General features: G+C 42.3%; 1 protein-coding gene across 1 annotated transcript; it reads left to right on the forward strand.

Annotated features, from left to right (window-relative positions):
* Nucleotides 1-758: 758 nt before the first annotated feature.
* Nucleotides 759-17,688, forward strand: ston1 (stonin 1; the record flags this gene model as incomplete). Its single annotated transcript, XM_080481032.1, has 12 exons — nt 759-906; nt 6,008-7,925; nt 8,066-8,268; nt 9,347-9,391; nt 14,230-14,331; nt 14,460-14,583; nt 14,752-14,798; nt 15,734-15,827; nt 15,926-16,425; nt 17,072-17,302; nt 17,389-17,478; nt 17,581-17,688. The coding sequence occupies exons 2-12, from the start codon at nt 6,077-6,079 to the stop codon at nt 17,686-17,688; spliced, it is 3,393 nt and encodes a 1,130-aa protein (XP_080337158.1). The 5' UTR covers nt 759-906; nt 6,008-6,076.
* Between the last annotated feature and the right edge of the window lie 1,629 nt (nt 17,689-19,317).

The following is a 19,317-nucleotide window of genomic DNA, read 5'->3' on the forward strand; positions in this document are numbered from 1 at the left end:
CCGTCACTTGTTTTGGAAAGAAAAGCAAGTCATTTCATTTGATGTGATGTGATACTTTCAAGTGCTCTTGGTATGTGACTGGTTAGTGTAGAGAAACCACTTAAACTACCACTAGATTCAGATGTATGTTTGACCAGAAGAACTGAAAAGTAGATCATGCAACACAATAAAATTCGATTTAAAATTTTTTTTTTTTTATTTGATAGAGATTAATGTCAAACGTCAAAGATTTACAGTGGAGGTTACAATGGTTTGTTGGGTAGGAGTAAAAACAAATAAAAACAAAGAATCCACATGATTGAACAACTATTGTCTTTCATTTTATTCATCAGGAACTTTGTGAACTCCTTTATTTACTTAATATCAACAGCTATGCCATCTTTAAAATCACAAAAATCACCTTTCTTCCTCGGTTTTTTTTTTATCAGTTTTAACTTCAGCAGCTCATCTTGACAATGTCTATGTGTCTAAATACAATGAGTTGCTGAACAGGTACATCCAATGAAGTTATATTTATAAACGGAAGCATGCGCCTTTATTATACAGAAACCTGTACGGGTCTTTCATCTTGCAGTTGTTTAGTTATTTAAATATTGAACCTAAGCAATCACAAACTTTGAGCCTATTATCATACTTTTATTTCCCCCCTGAAGGTGCACTTTCTTGCATGTAATCTGTGCGCCCGTGTGGTGATGTTGACATTTCCCACGGCCGTGAACGCAGCTGCGCTCTGTCCCGTTGGAGGACAGTCTGTGTGAAGTCGGGAGGGGAAACGCAGCGTTCATAAAACTCTCAGGATTTACACTCTGCCATTTTGAGCAAAACCGACCGACAGCGGACTTCAGACGCGTCCCTCAGACGCAAGCCATGACCTGAAGCTTTGGCGAAGTTTTCAGCCGTGAAGTTGTGAGTATGTTTGCGGTCGCAAGTCGCGTCTGTTTTCGTGGAGACAGCTCAGTGAGTTCAGGTCACGTTAGGAAATAAAAGTACTGTTCGGGTCGATTCCTGCTTAGGTGTTGGACTCGGTGTTGCGGCTCTTGGTTTTGCGACCGAGTGGCGCTTCTCAGTGAAGCGTGGGCAGAGTTACAGGAGCGGGAGGAGGAGAAGTAGCACGGAGTGTGACAACTTTTACGCGGCGGCGGACTTCGTGCATCAAAACAATGGCGCGGCCGTGATCCCGGGAGTGGGCCTCCTCTGTCCCGGGACACGGGCCTGGCTCTGTTGTGGATGACAGCATGCTGCTGCGATTGTTTCTCTCTGCTCACTCAGTTGCTATGGACGATGGAGAGAGGCAGAGTTGTGCATGTTGGCTATTTACTGACGCTGCAATGCACCGAACTAACCAGAGTGCAACACTGTCAGTGTGCACAGGCTCGATCTACCGATTGTGTTGCGCAAATAATGGATCCTCAATTAGCACTCATATTGGCCGATCGAGCAGGTTTCGGGGTTAGGGTTATGGTTGGGCACCGCGATTGACTGATCTTTATTAACGGATTCATTATTTGCGCAGCGCAATCGGGAGATCGCGAAATTTGACAAACAAATGCTTTAAGATGAAACTCTGATACATTTGAAACTTAAACACAAGGCAGCGTTATAGAAGTTGCATAAAACAAAAGAAAAGTGTACTTAATGTCAAGAATGAATACTGTAAAGAAAAAGACCCATATAGAAGTAGTAAACTTCTCATAAGTTAATAGTATTGTTAGTAGCATGAATTAGTTTCAATTTACTTATAAAAAAGTGAGAGTGCATTAGTTTGAAAATGCAGATCAAAGTATTGAAGCACAAGTTGATCCCAAGGCTGAGTCAGCACATTGCATGGCAGCTATGAGTGTGTGTGAATGAATGTGATGTATTGAGAATGCTGAAGCAGTGAGATGGCATTTATAAGATCCATCGACCAGTCCAGCTTCTTTATCACATCCAATTCAGGATCACAGGCTGTTGGAACTGGTAGTAAAGGCAGGGCACACCTCAAATAAGTCACCAGTCCATCACAGTTAAACAATGACTCACACACTTAAGGGCAATTTACATCTGTATGAGGGGAACAACCCACACACGCACAGGGGAAACATGAAAACTCTGCATACAAAGAGCCAGAGTCAAATAAGAAAACAAAAGTAAAACCCTTCAAATACCGCTTAATGACATTGTGGGTATTTTTTTTTACTTCTAATTTGTAGCTAAAGTGGTGAAGAATCGTTAAGTCGGCTCATCTGTCCCCATACAGTCAATAAGAATAAGCTGCCAGAAGTCAGGAGTCTGCAGTGAAATTGGCTGTTGAGCTTTGATTACTTTTCAACTCCTTGTTTACTTTACATTAGGAAAAACAAAAGTGACTTACTATATCAGAAGTTACACTTGCACAATTTTAAGGGCTCTGTTTCCTCCAAGTTTTGGATTCCCTCATTCCCACATACCCCGGACAATCATTCATGTACAAACATCTCCCAGTATTTTCTTTTCAAAGAAAAGGAATTTCATTTCACATTTATGGGAGTGGAGCAACTATCCGAAGTGTGTGTCATGCATTGGGGCATCAAAGATGCTGCCTGAAATAGTGTTTCTTTTAATGTGTTTGGGGGGGGAGTTCTTGTCGCTTTTGTGTATATTGAGCATTATTTACATGATCTTATATTATACATTTTTGCTGTTTTTGCTCTCTGATGTTTGTCCTGAGTTGGACTGCTGATCTGCCCACAGTGGATGGATGTTTTTCATTGTGTTCAAAGCTCTGGTCTCTTTCACTCAATATTCAGCCTCAGGCTAATTTAGTGAACAAAATGCGCCTGGTTGCAGCTGTAAATGTGGATCCATCCCTTGGTGACTGGCTTTGGTTGAGACTGCTGCAATAAAAACACTCCTGGACACATGATGGATTGAACACGAGTTTTTAAAAGGTTAAATGTTGGGTTTTCTAGGATGTTCATATTGTGATGTTATGCTTCAGTTGTGCTTACAGTGAATGTTGGGGCTACACTGTTTTCCTTTTTCCTCTCCCAAAAAAAAAAAAAAAAATCATAATGGGGTCCTCACACCCCTGGTATCGCATGCGTTTTCCTCTGAAAGGCTATTCCCAACTGGAATTAATCACTAGTTTAAACACATGGGAGTCGTGCAATCAGAGGTTGTATTGATTCATTCAGTGTGCGAGGACAGAAAAACTGCAACACCCAAACTTTCTCTTCTGCTTTTTGTCTGATGGGCGGACCACGGCTCAATTTTCAGCATTGCCACTGGAAATGGGTCATCAGATTTTCAGCTCTGTACTAGATTACACTGTCATTGTGGTTGCAGCAGCAGCAGTCTGTCATCAAGTCAAATGAGATAGTGTCTCGCTTTGTTTGCTTGTGCTTTTTCTCAGGAAGACAGTACTGTGAGAGCGAGCAGGAAACATGCCGAGGATCCAACTGGGGAACTTGTCTGTTTTCGTCAGGAAGCATCTGCAAGCTGCAGTTAAAGTTCAGCGCCGTTTTACCCTCAGGCCACTGAAGTTTTGCCTCAGTCGTCATTTGCCAGTAAAGTCCCGTCACTCAGTGTCGGCGTGAGACAGTTTTGGTAGCACTTCTCCTTCAGTGGAGTCCAAGTTCCCAAGATATTCGGTGCAAGTTTCACATGGCACGTGAATTACTTTTTGCACTGCCTGACAGCTGTCCTGTGAGCAGACGTGGTTTCCTCGTGCAGCTTTGAGGACTCACACATCACAAGTCTTGGGTCTGAATGACCTCTCTCCATGCAGCTCTTCTGCAACGTCTCATGACATCAGTTGCGCCCAATAGTTGTGGTCATACATGACTTAACACTTTTCTTCACCGGCCCAAGGTTCAGCAAGTGTAGTAACTGACATAAATATAGTAATAATGAGTAATGATATATTTGAGTTACTGCGTTGGATTACATACGCTGCGTCTTAACTGCAGGGCTGCATTGTATTTGGAGGCAAACTACATTCCACCTCGGAACATTTCTTCTCCCCGATTTTGACCCAAAATAATGATACAAAAATTAGGAATGTGTTTAAAATTGATTCTCCTGACTTGCTTTATAAATCTAGTGCCGTGCCAAATTAATGTCACAAGGCCGTCTCTTTCCAAAGGCGTCTCCTCCTTCCGGGACATTTGACTGTGAAAAATAACCGTGCACTCATGAAATCATGACCCCGTAAATGTGGTGCGTTTTTGCAGCACGGAATTAATGATATCATGATAATATTTGTTGTTGGTTCACACGGCTGGAAAAGGCTGGCATTTCCTGTGTGCAGAGCTGCGTGTCCCAGAGGAATGCCAGGAATGTATCCTTTTGTCCTCCGTAGATGTAGCAGAGTCCCGCTCCTCCTGCACTGCCTGTGAGCTGCACAGCCCGGGAGGAGAGGGCAAAGAGCCTGAAAGACTATCAGCAAACCCCCATGGAGACAGCACCCCCCCACCCACCCCCATATTACAAACATCCTTTCTTTAAAAAGATGGAACCTCAGCGTTTTGACTGAGGAATCGTCAACCCGTTCTTCTGAAGCAGAACCCCCTCTTCCCTGTTTATTTATAGCAACAGGAACTTTCCACTGGATGTCTCCTCCATACGAGTCATGGCTGTGATTTTGAAGGGAGGAGGGAGGCTGTAATTGAGGCTTTTTGCCCCTTTTCATGGGTACGTGTAGTTTTAGCATAAGTGGCCTCTCTGTGCGTCTGAGCTGGGCGTCACTTGAGCTCAGGGCTGACAGCTCATCAAAGGACAGATTGTGACCCCGGTGGTGAGAAAATTAACTCCCAAGATTATACAAGGACGACAACATTTTATCTCCCCGACGGTGAAATGCACAACTTTGCTCTCCAGAAATATTTCCTCATTTTATCAGGATATGAGTGCACTGTTGAAAATAGCTCCACAGCTCTAATATTGGAGCAGATGAAAGATAAATCTTGAAGCGACTCCGGCTGGCTCTGCAGCAGCATGTTGTACCTGGTTCTCACTGTTGAATTCATGCTGCTTAATGAGGCTGGATCTTTGCTGCCATGCCTAACTTTTCTCACACGCATTTTGCAGCGGGGTTGCTATTAAATATTTAGATTATGCGCAATTTGAAAGCACAGAGTGTCTAAAATACACCATTTATATCGCAAAAACCTTTGAACTCCCCACAACTCTGAAGTTTCAGGCTTTATCTTTCTTAAATACTCCTTTGGTCCAGAAGGAAATCTGAAAAAGTTTCCCAAAGCTTCGAGAAACTTTTGGAGTTTTCTTTGTTTATTGTTTTTTTTTTTAACTAACGTTGTTCTTGTAAAGTTTAAATAAATACCGCATGACAATATTCAATTCTAATGAGGCTGGCCGTGTTGTTTTTTGTTTTGTATTTCAGTTTAATTTCCATATATCAGGACATGACCAGATGAGTAAAAGGCTGCATTCCTGTGTTGGCTTCCTGCACTGTAAGCCAAAGCAAATCTAAATAAATAAGAGGAAACAATAAAGTTGGTGGTATTTTATTAACTTCCCACATGTGACAGACACATGCCTCGAGTTACACATGACAGTCTGAGACAAATCACATTCGGCTAATAGTGCAACGGCAAGTATGCGATTATTAAAGCTTTTCCTGGAGGCTTTTGCCACTGCAGCTTTATTTCTTTGATACATCACGGTGACGGATTGTTTGCACTACTCTGATAGAAAGACTGTTCATCTCATAAATGTCCGCATGAGGGATTATCTTATAGCAGTAAGAAGGAATAATAAAATCCAGAATGTCTGGTGTCACAGCAAGAAGATGTGTGGCTGCTTAACTGACACCAAAATGCACAATGCTTACTTCAGCTTTTATATCAATGTATTTATAGTGTTAATAGAGATGAACTTGTTAATAAAGTACTTTATGGAAGCATGTTTATTTTACACACTTTCTTTTCTAACAAACAGGACCAGGATTTTTTTTAAATTTATTGTGAATATTTGGATTTTAATGGTAATTTTATTAAAAAAATTTTGTTTGTGTTTTCTGACGTAGGACACTTGGACTGTTCGACCAGCAAAGGAGGGAGCCGCTGTGTGAACCGCTCATCAGGCCTCCTGAGCCATGTGTTCAACAAACCATTCGAACTGGGTCACGTTTGAAGATGACAACACGCCGCTCTCCTCACCTCAGAAGCCCCTACAGTCCCCGTCACATATCAAAGCCTCGGTACCGCGTCCCAATGGTTTAAAATTAGGTCTTCCTCCAATCAGAGACACCTCCTGGAGCTTCAGTAGTTCCCTGGAATCCCCTCAAAGCCACTCCGGTCTTAGCTCCTGTGTACCATGTAACACGCCTTTTTGCACTCCGGTGAGTGGGGCTCCCAGCAGCTCGTCCCCATTTCACCCAAGCACTTGGGATAAAAATGACTTCTTTCAGAGGTCGTCCAGCACACCCACCGCGTCTGTTCCCTCTCCTGCATCAGAAGCCTCCGCTCAAACCTCAGATGGACCAAGCCCTTTCCCTTCTTTCCAGGGAAACTCAGGACACTTTAACCCCTTCTGGTCTGGATCCAGATACAGCGCCGAGGCAGACAGCTCTTCCTCCGACTCAGATACTGACAACAGCCTACCACGTTTCTTTATTCGGACCAAAGATGGCAGCGAGCCTCCACGCGACCAACTTCAGAACTCCCTTTCCTTCGTTTGTGACAAAGTGGAAGGCCTAAGAGCCGACGAAGACCACGAACGAGAGTCAAATAAAGATTGGGAGCGACGGCTGAGTTGCAAAAGCGAGGTGTTGAGTGAGAGTTCATCTCAGTTTGTGCCTCGGGGTCTTTTCCGGAGCCAAAAAAGAGACGGCTGGTCCGTCATGGTCAGGATTCCCGAGAAGAAGAACCGCATGTCCTCTCGACAGTGGGGAACAATCTATCTGCGCTTGCTGCCAGGAGGTGTGCTGCAGATGTACTATGAGAAAGGGCTGGAGAAGCCGTACAAGGAGTTCCAGCTCCTCCCTCAGTGCAGGCTCTCGGACATCAAACTGGAAAGCTACAGTGAACCCCGCAAAGTCCTCACGGTCAAGGTGGAGCATTTCTCCTACACAGAAAAGAAGCGCTTTCACCCGAAGCTGGAGGTCAGCCACGACGCGGAGATAGAGCAGCTGCTCAAGTTCGGCTCCACGGCACACGACGAGATGGAGGACCTGGTGGTCGCCATGGAGGAGGAGATCTTCAAGCTGTCCGTACCCCACCAGCAGAGGCGGCATTACGAGGAGCAGGAGCTGTCGCTGCAGATCACCGATCACATCTGGATACAACTGGATAAGTTTGGAGAAGTGATGGAGCGGACAGCCTTCACACAGGTTCACTGTCTTGCTTTTCTGAACGGACCCGGGGAATGTTTTCTCGCCCTAAATGATCTTGGACTGCTGCAGTTTGACTCCAGTTACGGGTCTGAGGATGGCAGTGAAGTTTGGATGGAGATTGCCGACTGCCATTTTCACAAATGCGTGAATGAGGCAGAGTTTCAAAGATCCCGACTGATTAAATTCTCACCTCCCGACGCGTACAGAGCCGAGCTGATGCGGTACAAGACGACGGTCCTGGGTTGCACAGACATTCCCTTCTCAATCAAAGCCGTGGTCACAGTTCAAGGTGCCTATGTGGAGCTGCAAGCGTTTCTCAACATGTCAGCCACTTTCCTCTCGTCTATGAGGGTGTCAGACGCTCAACCGCTGTGTGAGAATGTGGTGATCCGCGTGCCGGTGCCCGGCGACTGGGTCAAAGTTACACAGACGGTGGCATTACTGCGACAGAGATCATTGAAGGCCAGAATGAACAGAAACGCCTGCTTGGGTGCGGTCAGCGCTGCAGATTCACAACCCGTCATGCAGGTGTCCATCGGCTCTGTGAAGTACGAGAATGTATATTCAGCTATCATGTGGAGGATCGACAGGCTGCCGGCTAAGAATTCTGGTAACGCATTCTTTCCCACAACAGCAGCTTAACACATCATTTTGTCATTAGCTTCTGGCCCTTGAATTCCTCACATGCACACTACGTTTGCCGTCTGCGGTGTAACTCCAACTTCAAATAACCGCCTTCCTCTGTTGCAGCGGTGGACCATCCCCATACATTTTCTTGCAAACTGGAGCTGGGATCTGATCAGGAGATCCCAAGTGACTGGTACCCTTTCGTCACCATGGAGTGTGAAATCATGGGCGCCGTTGTTTCACAGACCAGAATTAAATCCCTGGGCACAGTGAACGACATTCAGCCACAGAAACATGTGACGAGCTGGACCCGGTACCATTGTCAGGTGGGGTCCTTTATTGAACTACAGACTCATGACTGGTGCATGTAAAGGTTCAAATCCACCTTTTCTTTTGTAACAAAGCCCATCGTGAACAATCTTCAATCTTTTAACATAAATAAGTCTGCAGTTCTTTGTTTCCCTCCAGTCTACTGCCGGCTAAAGCCTCCTGCCTCTGTAACTGAATGATTTATGTAGCCTGCATGTTTTCGCAGTGTGCTTGTTTTCACAAAGTCACCGTATTGCGCTCATGCAAATTTTGCAGCAATAAGGTACCTTGGCTTTTCTACGTCTTCTGTTTCAGCTACAGATATATAAACAGTGCAATCTCGTGAGAACACATTAGAGTAGCTGTAAAACTTTAAGGGTAAATAGGGTAAATAGTTGGTGTCTTCTTTGTAATTTTCACACAATGCTGGCAGGATTAAATGCGTTAGGCCGGTTTGGACTTATTATATCATTTTGGATGTTGAGTGGCGTTGGGTCAGTCCTTCTGTCACAATGGTTGTAATGTTAGATTGTATGAATTAATCAGAGGATTAGGCGAAACAATAATGATCAGTAGCTTTCATCGCAACGTCGAGATCACGTTCAATTTGATGTTTTGAAGAACGTGAAAACTCTATGCCGTAAAGCCCCTGTGGCCAAACCAGACTCTAATCCGTTGGCGCTATGAGATGACAGCGCTAACTGCTGCACCATCGCTCGATGAGTTTCAGACATTTTGCCCTCTCATAAACAGTTAGAGGGTTTGGAGGACAGTGAATGTGTATGTGGCGCTAGAGATGATGGCCTGAGAGCTTCAGCATGGTTTACAGTTCATCTAATCTGGCGAACTGAGGTATGGTGCATCATGATGCGTCAGTCTCACTAGTAAAAACTGAGAAGGGACTCTTTGCACCATCTTGTGGTAAAAAGTGGAATCGCACGAAGTGACACTTTGGCCATGTTGGTTTGGTTGCTAACTGACTATGGTTATCTAAACTCAATCGAGGATTTATTAAAAAAAAATTTCTAATTTTGTGCAGATGAAGAAAACACCTTTTAGCTTCTGTCAAAATAACCTGTTTTTGTATTTTTTTAGGTGGAGGTAGAGAAGAAGTGGATTGAAACCGAGTCACAGAAGCAGGCTGGATGTATGACACAGTGATGAATGAAGATGCTCTGACGAGGACGTCGTGCCTTTGATCCAAGACTTTTACGTAAAGGTGAAAAGGGACAAAAACAAACAAAAAAACAAGGGTGATAAGGGGCTTTCTGCTTATATCTGGTGTGGCATTCCTCTAATTATAATTTCAGATTACTTCTCATGGAAGTGAACTAATTTTGTACTTTTTGACTGAGAGTGAATTTGTAGACCCAATCAACAATTAAATCTATTTTTTCTGCCTAGCACTTTACATTTAATAGATTAAATGAATATGAAATTACAGTTTGTATGAGTAATGTATATGAGCTTGTATTTGCTTTGTCTGCACTGTCTTCCACGACGACTACCAGCCTTAATGGATGCACGCCAAACGGGACGTATAAGATAAACAACATAAGGAGTCACCATTCTTCTTTATAGTACAGAAACCATCACTCGACGCTTCAGATAACAGTATTTTTTTTCACATCATTTCCCCCCCCCCCCCTCAGTTAGTTTATATATTCACGAAATTTTTTGCAGTGATCATATTTGTGGTGTTTCGTTTCTAAGGCGTCATGTTCATATTTATCAGTAAGTGTAAAAAAATAAATAAAGTGGACTTGTAAAGTAAAGCTGCAGTTGCAGTTACAAAACAAACCCAACAGCATCACAGCTACCTAGAGTGGTCCACCGTTGGTTCAGTTTTTCCAATGTTTGTTTTTTTTTTTTACACACAAACTGCGTTCTGACATTTGTGATACAGCAATAGATTCCCATATTTAAAGACTTTTTTTTTTTTTTCATGAATACATTACTTATGTTGTTTATTTTAATCTGACCGTTGACTTTATACCAAGGGTGTATTTAGTGGGATTGTAAATTTATTTAAACAATTCAGATCTTTATTATGCGATGCTTTGGGCTGTGAATAGTGTGGAATAATAGAAAAATGGTTTGGTGATGGTTTATGGTCTATGAATGAAGAGGTACCTGGCTATGTACAAGATGAGTAAAAAAAAAAACTTGATTAAAGCTGAATGACTCGTGTTACTTCTTTACAGTTATCCACCTCACTATGATACACAAAACTAACACTATAACATTATATAACGTCTCAGTGTAAATACGGAGACAGTCACGCACTCCTGATTTAGAGTTAACAGTGATAACCACTGCACCTCTACGTGGCAACAAAATACAAAAAACAACTTAAATTAGGCTTTTGGAGAATATTCTGCAGTCAGCACACACAGTGGAAAACATGCACCCTTGAATGTCTTTATGTAATGTTTCTTTCTATCAATATTCAACCAGATCCGTGTTTTAATGCTCTTTTAGTTTGATCTCCAGAGAGTTTTACTTACATAATCTTATTTATTAAAGGCAAAAATACACCTAAAAGATTCCTCAACTAATAAGTAGATTCACCAGTTTCAACTCATTGTCATGAAGTAAAATTCAAACTAAAGTTATTAAAGTAATTGTAACATTTAGGGAACAGGGACCACAAGTTTCAATTGAAACTCATTTCTTGCTTTAAAGTAAGTATAGTCTATTAAAACGGACATAAGACACATAATGTGGGGTTGGGACAATGTCAATAAACCCTCCATCCTCATATAATTAATGGAAAGTGTTCGCCTGTTTGAACCCACATTAACTTTGTAGTGAACTGGCAGCTAAATGCCTTTTAGTTTCAGGAACTGCAGTAGCCACAGGGGTGCGTCTTGTTGCTGCCTTTCAGCCGCGGCCTCTCATCCTCATCAGACGAGTGGAGCTGCAGAAGTGCCAGCCGCGCTCGGAGGAAGCAGGGGTCACGGCTCCCTGCTGCCGCGGATCCATTGAACACCAACTTCAAAATTAAGTGTTTTGTGAAGGGTGACATGTTTTTAACTCCCGACACCGTGGAACCCTGCGATCAGAAGCTGTGTTCAACTCACAGCAACACTGTGCCCAAATGTGCAGTGGGAGAACTCCATTGTGAGCAACCAAACCGAAGGACCGCTCTGCTGGGCAGAGATGTTTGAGAGATCTGCTCCATCTCTGATCATTTAGCAAATTATTGATCAACATAGCATTTTGTCTTTTTATTAAAATATTGAAGTGGCTGTATCATAGGTCACTTGCAGCACTTGTAATTTTAATGGTGATGTACACTGAGTGCGCTTTATTTGTTTTGCATTGCACATGCGAGTGAGTTGCACCCTGCACTGTCATTTGTAAAGAACGTTTGAAATTATTTTGACATTATTTTTTGGCTGCTGATTTTGTTTTTCATTAAATGTGCTATGATTTTCACTATAGGTTGTTAGGTACAAACAAATGGCGTTCAAAAGGTATAGGGAAGAAGAAGAGGGGGATTTACACTAGGTGTTTTTCACTGTGACAACATGTTTGCTTATCTGTTACTCACTTGCTTTATTTGCTTTGTTTTGCTGATATACGATTGGTTAAAAAAGGGTGGTGCAAATAGATTAAATTGAGAGGAGGTAGGATTTAATAAGCTTATGTTCCCTTCTAATCTTTTTCAAACTAGATTTTCAACTTCAATGTATTATGTTTTTACTTACGATGTTTCAAATAGAAATAAATGAAATGAAATGGAAAAGGTAATTTAGGTCATGGTCACAACTTTCTGACATTATGGCCAACAATGTGAACCAAAGAAAGAAGGATGTATTTCAACCTTTTGACATGAATAAATGATGTAAAAGAACAGGAAAAAGTCATCCCGTGCTGTATGTGGTCAAATGGCACTGCAACTTTTTTTTTTTTTTTTACCTAAATAGAAAAATAAATGTGAGAAATAGACAGAAAGTTTAAAATTCACTGGGGAAATGCTACATATATCCATAAAAATCTAAATATGGTTTATAAACTACTCACTCTCCACCAAATTTTTTAGATTAACCTCCGGACACGTGACAATGTGAACTCAATTACCTACGAGGGACGTTCTAATTTTAACTGTAAAAAAAAAAATATTATTGTCACACACAAAAAAACTAAAGTCAGAGATTGGTTTGAACCCTTCCTACAATAACACTATACTCTCATAAGAGAGTGAGGCGCTCCTTTAGGTCTTTCAGACAGAAACTTCGAAGGCCTCGGGTCTAATCCAGCTCACCTGCTCTCCTCCGACTAATCAACTCCCACTGCCTGGCACCGACACCGACCCCGACACCGGAACCAAACACCGCAGACTCTCGCAGCAACAGTCGTTAGTTCTTCTTGGAACATGCTGAAAAACGCAAGCCCCGTGGTGAGTGAAACTTGTGTCCCCTTTCGTTAGTTTTTCTGAAATGCGCACCTTGAAAACCCACGTTGTTGTATTCAGTCTCCACCTGCAACCCGGTTCTTAGTTTCACACGAAGGAGTGTGACGATAGAAAGAAACTACCAAACGACCAATTGTACATTTTCGCTTTAAGTTTTAGGACCATGCACTTGTTTTTTTGTTTAATTGTTTTTGTTTTTGTTATGAAAACGGCAACATTTTTGCCTCAAGATATGACTCACTGAATCAGTATTTGTGTGATATTGTATGTATGTATGAAATATTTGATCAATCACAGAAGGAAATTCTTTAAGCCAATGTGGCTGCTGCGTAAGGCACTCTATCCATGCAATGGAAAAGATGGATCCTCAAACTTGCAACCTTCCAATTGAAAAGACGAGCACTCAGCCACAGACACCCCTATAAAATATAAAAACGGGAAGATATGAGAAAGTATAAAGTGTAATTGAATCAAATAAACCCGATAAATAATAAAATATTAATAAATAACCCACAAAACAAACAAAAGCGAGTGTCCTAAGTTTACTTTTCAACGTGGTAACATTTATTCTTCCTTCCGGCCTGCTCGACCTGGACGTAGTAACAAAAGAATGCTTCACGCTTGAATTGATTCATAGATGTGAAAGTTTCTAGCTTGAGATGTCTTTATAAATCATTGAAGACCAGTGTGAATAGATATTTTCTCCTGAAATATGTCCAGACCTTGGGTAGATGGGAATAGAAAAAAAAACATCCAAAATCATGAAATATTCTCATAGACTGAGATGCAGTGTTGTTGATCTTCGCGTCTTGTGAAACTAAAAAGAAATAAAAAGACTTTGAATATTTTTATCCTGTGTAATGCTTCAAGAATATTCTTTGGAGGAACAAACCTCTTCTAATTCAGGATGTACCTGTATGTCTACTATATCTGGTTTACCAGCATATATCGCACTAATTCACATTTATCTGGAAGCTGGAAATTAAAAACAGACTATTATAGTGACTTGACGACGAACACCTCTTATCTGCGATGACGCATCTCTTAAAATGAAGGCGCTGGCGGTCCTCTCATCTAAAGCTGTCTGGATCGTCCTCAAGACGGCTGAATGCATGCTGGACATCCCAACAATCTTACAGAGCTGCAAGCTATTTGCAGAAGGGGGGAATGAAATCACCCAAACAAGAAGTGAACGTCTCTTAGCAGCTATCACAGGCTCCGATATTTGCTTTAGGCACTTTTCCAAAGTGCAGACCACGCAGGTGCTTTTACTTGAGGCTCTTATGCTTTTTTTGGGTTATTTTTATGCCATTAAAGATGGGGAAAAATGAAAATATTGAAATATCATCTAATATTATGCTGACTGGGTGACTGAACTGTTTACAGTAAAGGTAATTGACCTGAGGTGTGAGTTAGCATTTCACAGCTTTGACCAGCACAGAACATTAATAATTACTTCTTTCTTTATATATAAAGATAAAGTTTGGTATATCACAACAGAGCAACACCTTCTGACTTGCAATTTTTTGATTTATTTATTTTTTGTCAACAACTGCAGGCTAAACTCTACTTGTCCATAATTGATGATGTGATTGATGGCATGAGAGAGCTCTTCTTTGACGACGGGCTTGAAGACCGTGTCTTGGATGATTTAAAACATGTGAGTCATATTCTGCACCCCGTCTTGGAGAATAAAACAAAAAACCAAAAAAAACTCACGCTAATATATTTAGAGGGGGAATGTGAACCACACCAGGAAGACATGCCACTGTCTCTGTTGATGTGCAGCTTTGGAAGTCCAAGATGATGCAGTCAAAAGCGATGGAAGACTTCAGGAAGAACAGCGTCAACTCCTCCAACTTCGTGCTGCAGCTTCCTGCCAACTACAATCAGCCTGATCAGGAGCTCACCGGTAACCTCACGCTGGCAGACGCTCACCAAGAAATGTCATACTATTCCGTTTGGATTCGGGCGGCATATTTTAAATGCTGCGGTATTTTAATTTTATTTGTGCATAAGTGAGAAAGAAAAAAAAAAAAAACTTTTTAAAAGGGACCTTTGTGCTGGTTTTGTTTTTCAGCTTCAGTTCTGATCCCTGCAAGTCAGAATATCCACTTCCAAGCCAGGGTAAGTTTCATCACCCAGATTATTAGTCCTATCATTTGCCCATTCTTATACCAGAGGTTTGACTTCTCTTCTCTTGGTAGAAAGTCATCAGTTCAGCTCCATGGGTTTTACAATACAATGATTAATTAAGTTCAAATTGCACTACTTTTTCTAAATCAATTTGGCAGCATTTACGGCTGTTCGTGCTTGTCAGGTTTGATCTCCATACACTTTCCACTGTTCAGATTTCTTTGTTGGTGCATCCATCTCATTTCTGGAAGCGTGAATGCTGCCGTCTGAACTCCGGAGAAGCAAAAAAGATGTCAGTCCAAACAAACTGTGGAGCGTTTTGATTGAAATATGAGCGTAGCGGGGACCACAGACATCTGAAATCAAAGAACATGACAGGCATCAGACTCTTCCATCTTCCCCGTGGCATATCTTTGTAGGCGTGTGCAGAGGAGATTTCACTCCTGCTGGTTCGACTTCATACGTTGGATAAGCTCTTGATGAGCTCTGTTGGTTAGGGAAAAAAAACTCTTCACAATAATCCCAAATTGAAATGTTCAGCACTCGGCATTGTTCCCCAACATTCTCCAGAACGCCGTCCAACTTACCTTTTCAGTGAACAGTCCTTTGCTCCATTGTTTAAAAGGTCAGTATGCATTCAAAGCGACTCGGACTAAAAATACGGTGAGTCGTCATCAGGAGCTGAGTCACGGTAATCTGTATCGTGTCTTGTAGGCATTAAATGCTTCCACGGAGTGGTTACCTCTGTCATGTTCACTTGACCTTTTTGACACAACAATTCACAGACGTCTGCCTCCGAGTGGAAAAAGCCACTGTCGCGTTGAGGATACAGTTCAGTTCACCAGCATCTGACAAGAATATTTATTAAATAAACCGTATGGAGCTTCACCCTGCATACCAACTAATGTTTACACATTTTGTTGCAGAGCAATTCAGAGGCGCTTGCTACTTTCTCCCTCCCAGCTGGGCTGACTTACCCTGTGCAGATACCAGCAGGAGTCACTCTCCAAACAGCCTCCGGTATGCTGTGGCCTCAACTCTTAACAGTTCAAACATGTGTTTATTTGTCCCCTGAATTGCCCGGCACTAATGCATTTTCACTCCCGTTCCGTCTGAAGGTCAACTGTACAAGGTCAACGTTCCCGTCGTGGTTACTCAGGCTCCAGGCAATCAGCAGCCGGCACCTCAGCCCACACAGAAAGCCACCGAATGGAGGAAAGCTCCGGCCCCACAGCCAGCTGCGGCACCGCCAGATCCCATCCTGCCTCGCGAGGGGGAGCCTTCCTCTGTTCCTGCCTCCTCTGTCACCCCGCCAGTGGCTGGTCCACCCCCCGTTCAGGACGGCGGCCCCTGCCAGCCCTCTCCAGAGCCAGAGGTCACACTGGCAGAAAATGAGACGAGTCCACAAACTGAGCCTATCAACCTCAGTACGAGCGCCTCGCCCTGCGCCCAGCTATTAGACTACCAGATCAGGACGGAGGAGGCTTTGATGCAGTCGGCACAGAGCAGGGACATTGAGGACATCCTGAAAGAAGTGATTGAGGAGGAGAGGGAGAAAGCAGAGAGGGCGAGGAATCAAGCACCTGTGATGGATGGCCAGTTGGACAGTGCTCTCGGGGTAAATGAAAACAGTATTCACTTTTTAGGCCAATAAACCAATAACAAAGGAACAAAGCAGCTTTTTGTGGCCTTATGGGTGATATTTTATTTATTTTTTAATTCATGGTTATTTGGTGGGCCATTATTCTCTCTCTCTTTTTTTGTCTTCTTGATAAACTATCAGCTGGTTGCACTCCCAATATTCACTTTGTCGACAAAATGAATATAGTTTCTGGAAATAACATGCGTTTTGTTTGTCCTTTGAAAAAAAAAAAACCAACCCCCAAAAAAACGGCTCACTATAAGCAATCCCTGCCGACATTGGATATAATTCAGACCAACCCCCCCCGAGATATGTGACCGGCCCAACACATTCCTGATTGTCATTCCTGTGGCTACTTTATACAAATCTAAAGAAATGCATGTTAGGTTATCTGAGTCCTGATACTGAACATTTTCACATACTGACATTGATACAAGATTCCAATTATGATAAACTCTGAACGTGCTCCACATGAATGCAATCACTTCACTAAATCTTCCTGTTGAATTAGCTTCCATACTGTTCATTTCACACATTCACTGCTTAACTATTCGTCTCACTCTTCATTTCTCCGAGCTTGATCGAGACCTAACTGACATTTCTTCTTGTGTTTCCTGCAAAGCTGGACTTGAACTACAATGCTTTGTCGGACATCGTTCAGCTGGACGGTCCAGCAGACAACTCTGACCACGAGGAAGAGAGAGGGCCCCCCCTGGAGGAGACGGACTTCCTGGGCCTGATCAGTGCGGAGGCCATCAGGGCCCTGCAGGAGGAGAATGGGAGCAGTGACGGGAACAGCACCTCCAGCAGTGAGGCCGATGAGATGGATGAGTTTGCTGACGTGGAGGAAGAGGTTTGTACTGCTTTATTTTTGTCACGGTCTCGAGGCGGCTCACCGTGGACTCGACTTGTTTTTATTTGCCCCTTTCTGTTGATTAGGACCCTCTGAACTCGGGAGATGATGTGATTGAGCAAGACATCCCAGATCTCTTTGACACCGACAATGTAATTGTTTGCCAGTATGACAAAGTAAGGGAAAAAAACCCTGTCCATCTGTTTTCATCTCAACTAAGCCATTTGCTGATTATTCATGGGAATATTGCACATGAGACATGTCCCTTTGTTCTGCAGATTCACCGCAGCAAGAACCGCTGGAAGTTTCATCTGAAAGACGGCGTGATGTGCTATGGGGGCCGAGACCACGTGTTCTCCAAAGCTGTTGGGGAAGCGGAGTGGTGATGAGCTCCGAGCTCTTGAAGAGTCATGTTCAGAAGGAAAACGGTGAATGCAAAAGGGAAAGACAATCAGCGAGTTTAGACGTCTTGGCGGTGTAATTTGGCTGGCAGAGCTGGCAGTTAAGACACCGCTGTGCAAAATTACTGATAATTGTTTTTCATTATGTGATTATTAGAACAGTACTGCATGTCGTTTGTGACAATGCAGCAAGTTACTCAGCGTTCATCACTCTGCTTTACTGAGACAAACGGCAAACATTTGTGTTGTATTATATTTTGCTGAGAATAGTTTTAATTGAAGAAAAGCCTTATTTCAACAGTCATTTTTTGTTATGTTTTTCAAAAACTGTAAAGACGTGACTTTATTAATATTTCAAGTAAAAAAAAAAAAAAAAGCATTCAATAAATCGTTGTCTGTCTGTCCATCCATTCATCTATACCACTTCATTCAATTCAGGTTCCCGGGCCGCTGGAGCCGATCCCAGTTTGATTGTGGGTGTGATTGTCTGAGTACATTCGGCACTACTTGGCCTCAAACATTCGGACTAATGAAGGAAACTGAAGTAACCAGAGGAAAAAAAAAACACATCCCTGCACAGGTAAAACATGCAAACTCTACACTGAAAAGGATTAGATATATATCTTATAAAAAAAGAAAGAAAGAAAAAGAAACGAGAGGACTCTTTAAAATTATCAAGAAAATAATCAAGTGGCAGTAACTGTGTAAAAATGAGTTTATTCAACATGATGCAGTCTCTGGACAGCATCGGTTTTATTATTCATTTTCCAGCACAAAAATGAATAATGGTAAACTCAAGCCAAAAGCAAGCATGTTTGTGCAGGTAAAGTTGAAGCTTTTAAAATGTAAATTAAAACAGGATGCAATGGTTTATAAATCTCATGAAGTCATATTTTATTCACAAAACAGACATTCTGAGACATTCAAGACATTTTACTTGTTTATGAAATTATTACTCATTCTGACTAGAAATGCTGTATTTCCAATGGTTTGCCAATGTAATTGTTGAGGCATTTCAAGTGCAGAAATGGAGTTTTGGCGTGGAAATCTTTCATATTTTAGCACCAAAATGTTTTGGTAAATGGTGAACGCCATGGAAATGAAGTGAGGCATCATTATGATAGAAAATGCAGCAAATTTTAACGTGCATTATTTGAGCTTTAAAGGAAAAAAAAGCTTCTGGTTGCTGCCGCTGCTAAGTCATGACTGCAGCTTTTACACCTCCCAGTCCGACTGTGTCATGAGGACGACAAACCAAAAGGTGGCACTTGAACACATCTGAGGTCAAAGCCTCAGTCACATTCACTATATCGTGAACTCTCCTACCATGGTTATCTGTATCTTTTAAGAACAATGACATTTATGCTGTTTGTCTCATGATGTGACCCTTCATGTAAAGTACTGCTTTGTAGAGACCCTCTGCTGATCATTGGTGATGTGCTTAAGAGCAGTTTTGCAAACAAAACTGGCCTGTTTTGTTTGATTTCCAACCGTCCGCTTCTCTGACCACAGTTCCTGCGTCATCAATTTGAGATCTTTTGGCCCAAACTGATGAAATTCTTAATTCGCAAACTGAACGAGATCAAATGCGATCCGACGCCTGCGTGCACAAGA

Source organism: Lipophrys pholis, assembly GCF_963383615.2.
Source record: "Lipophrys pholis genome assembly, chromosome: 15".
NCBI lineage: Eukaryota > Metazoa > Chordata > Actinopteri > Blenniiformes > Blenniidae > Lipophrys > Lipophrys pholis.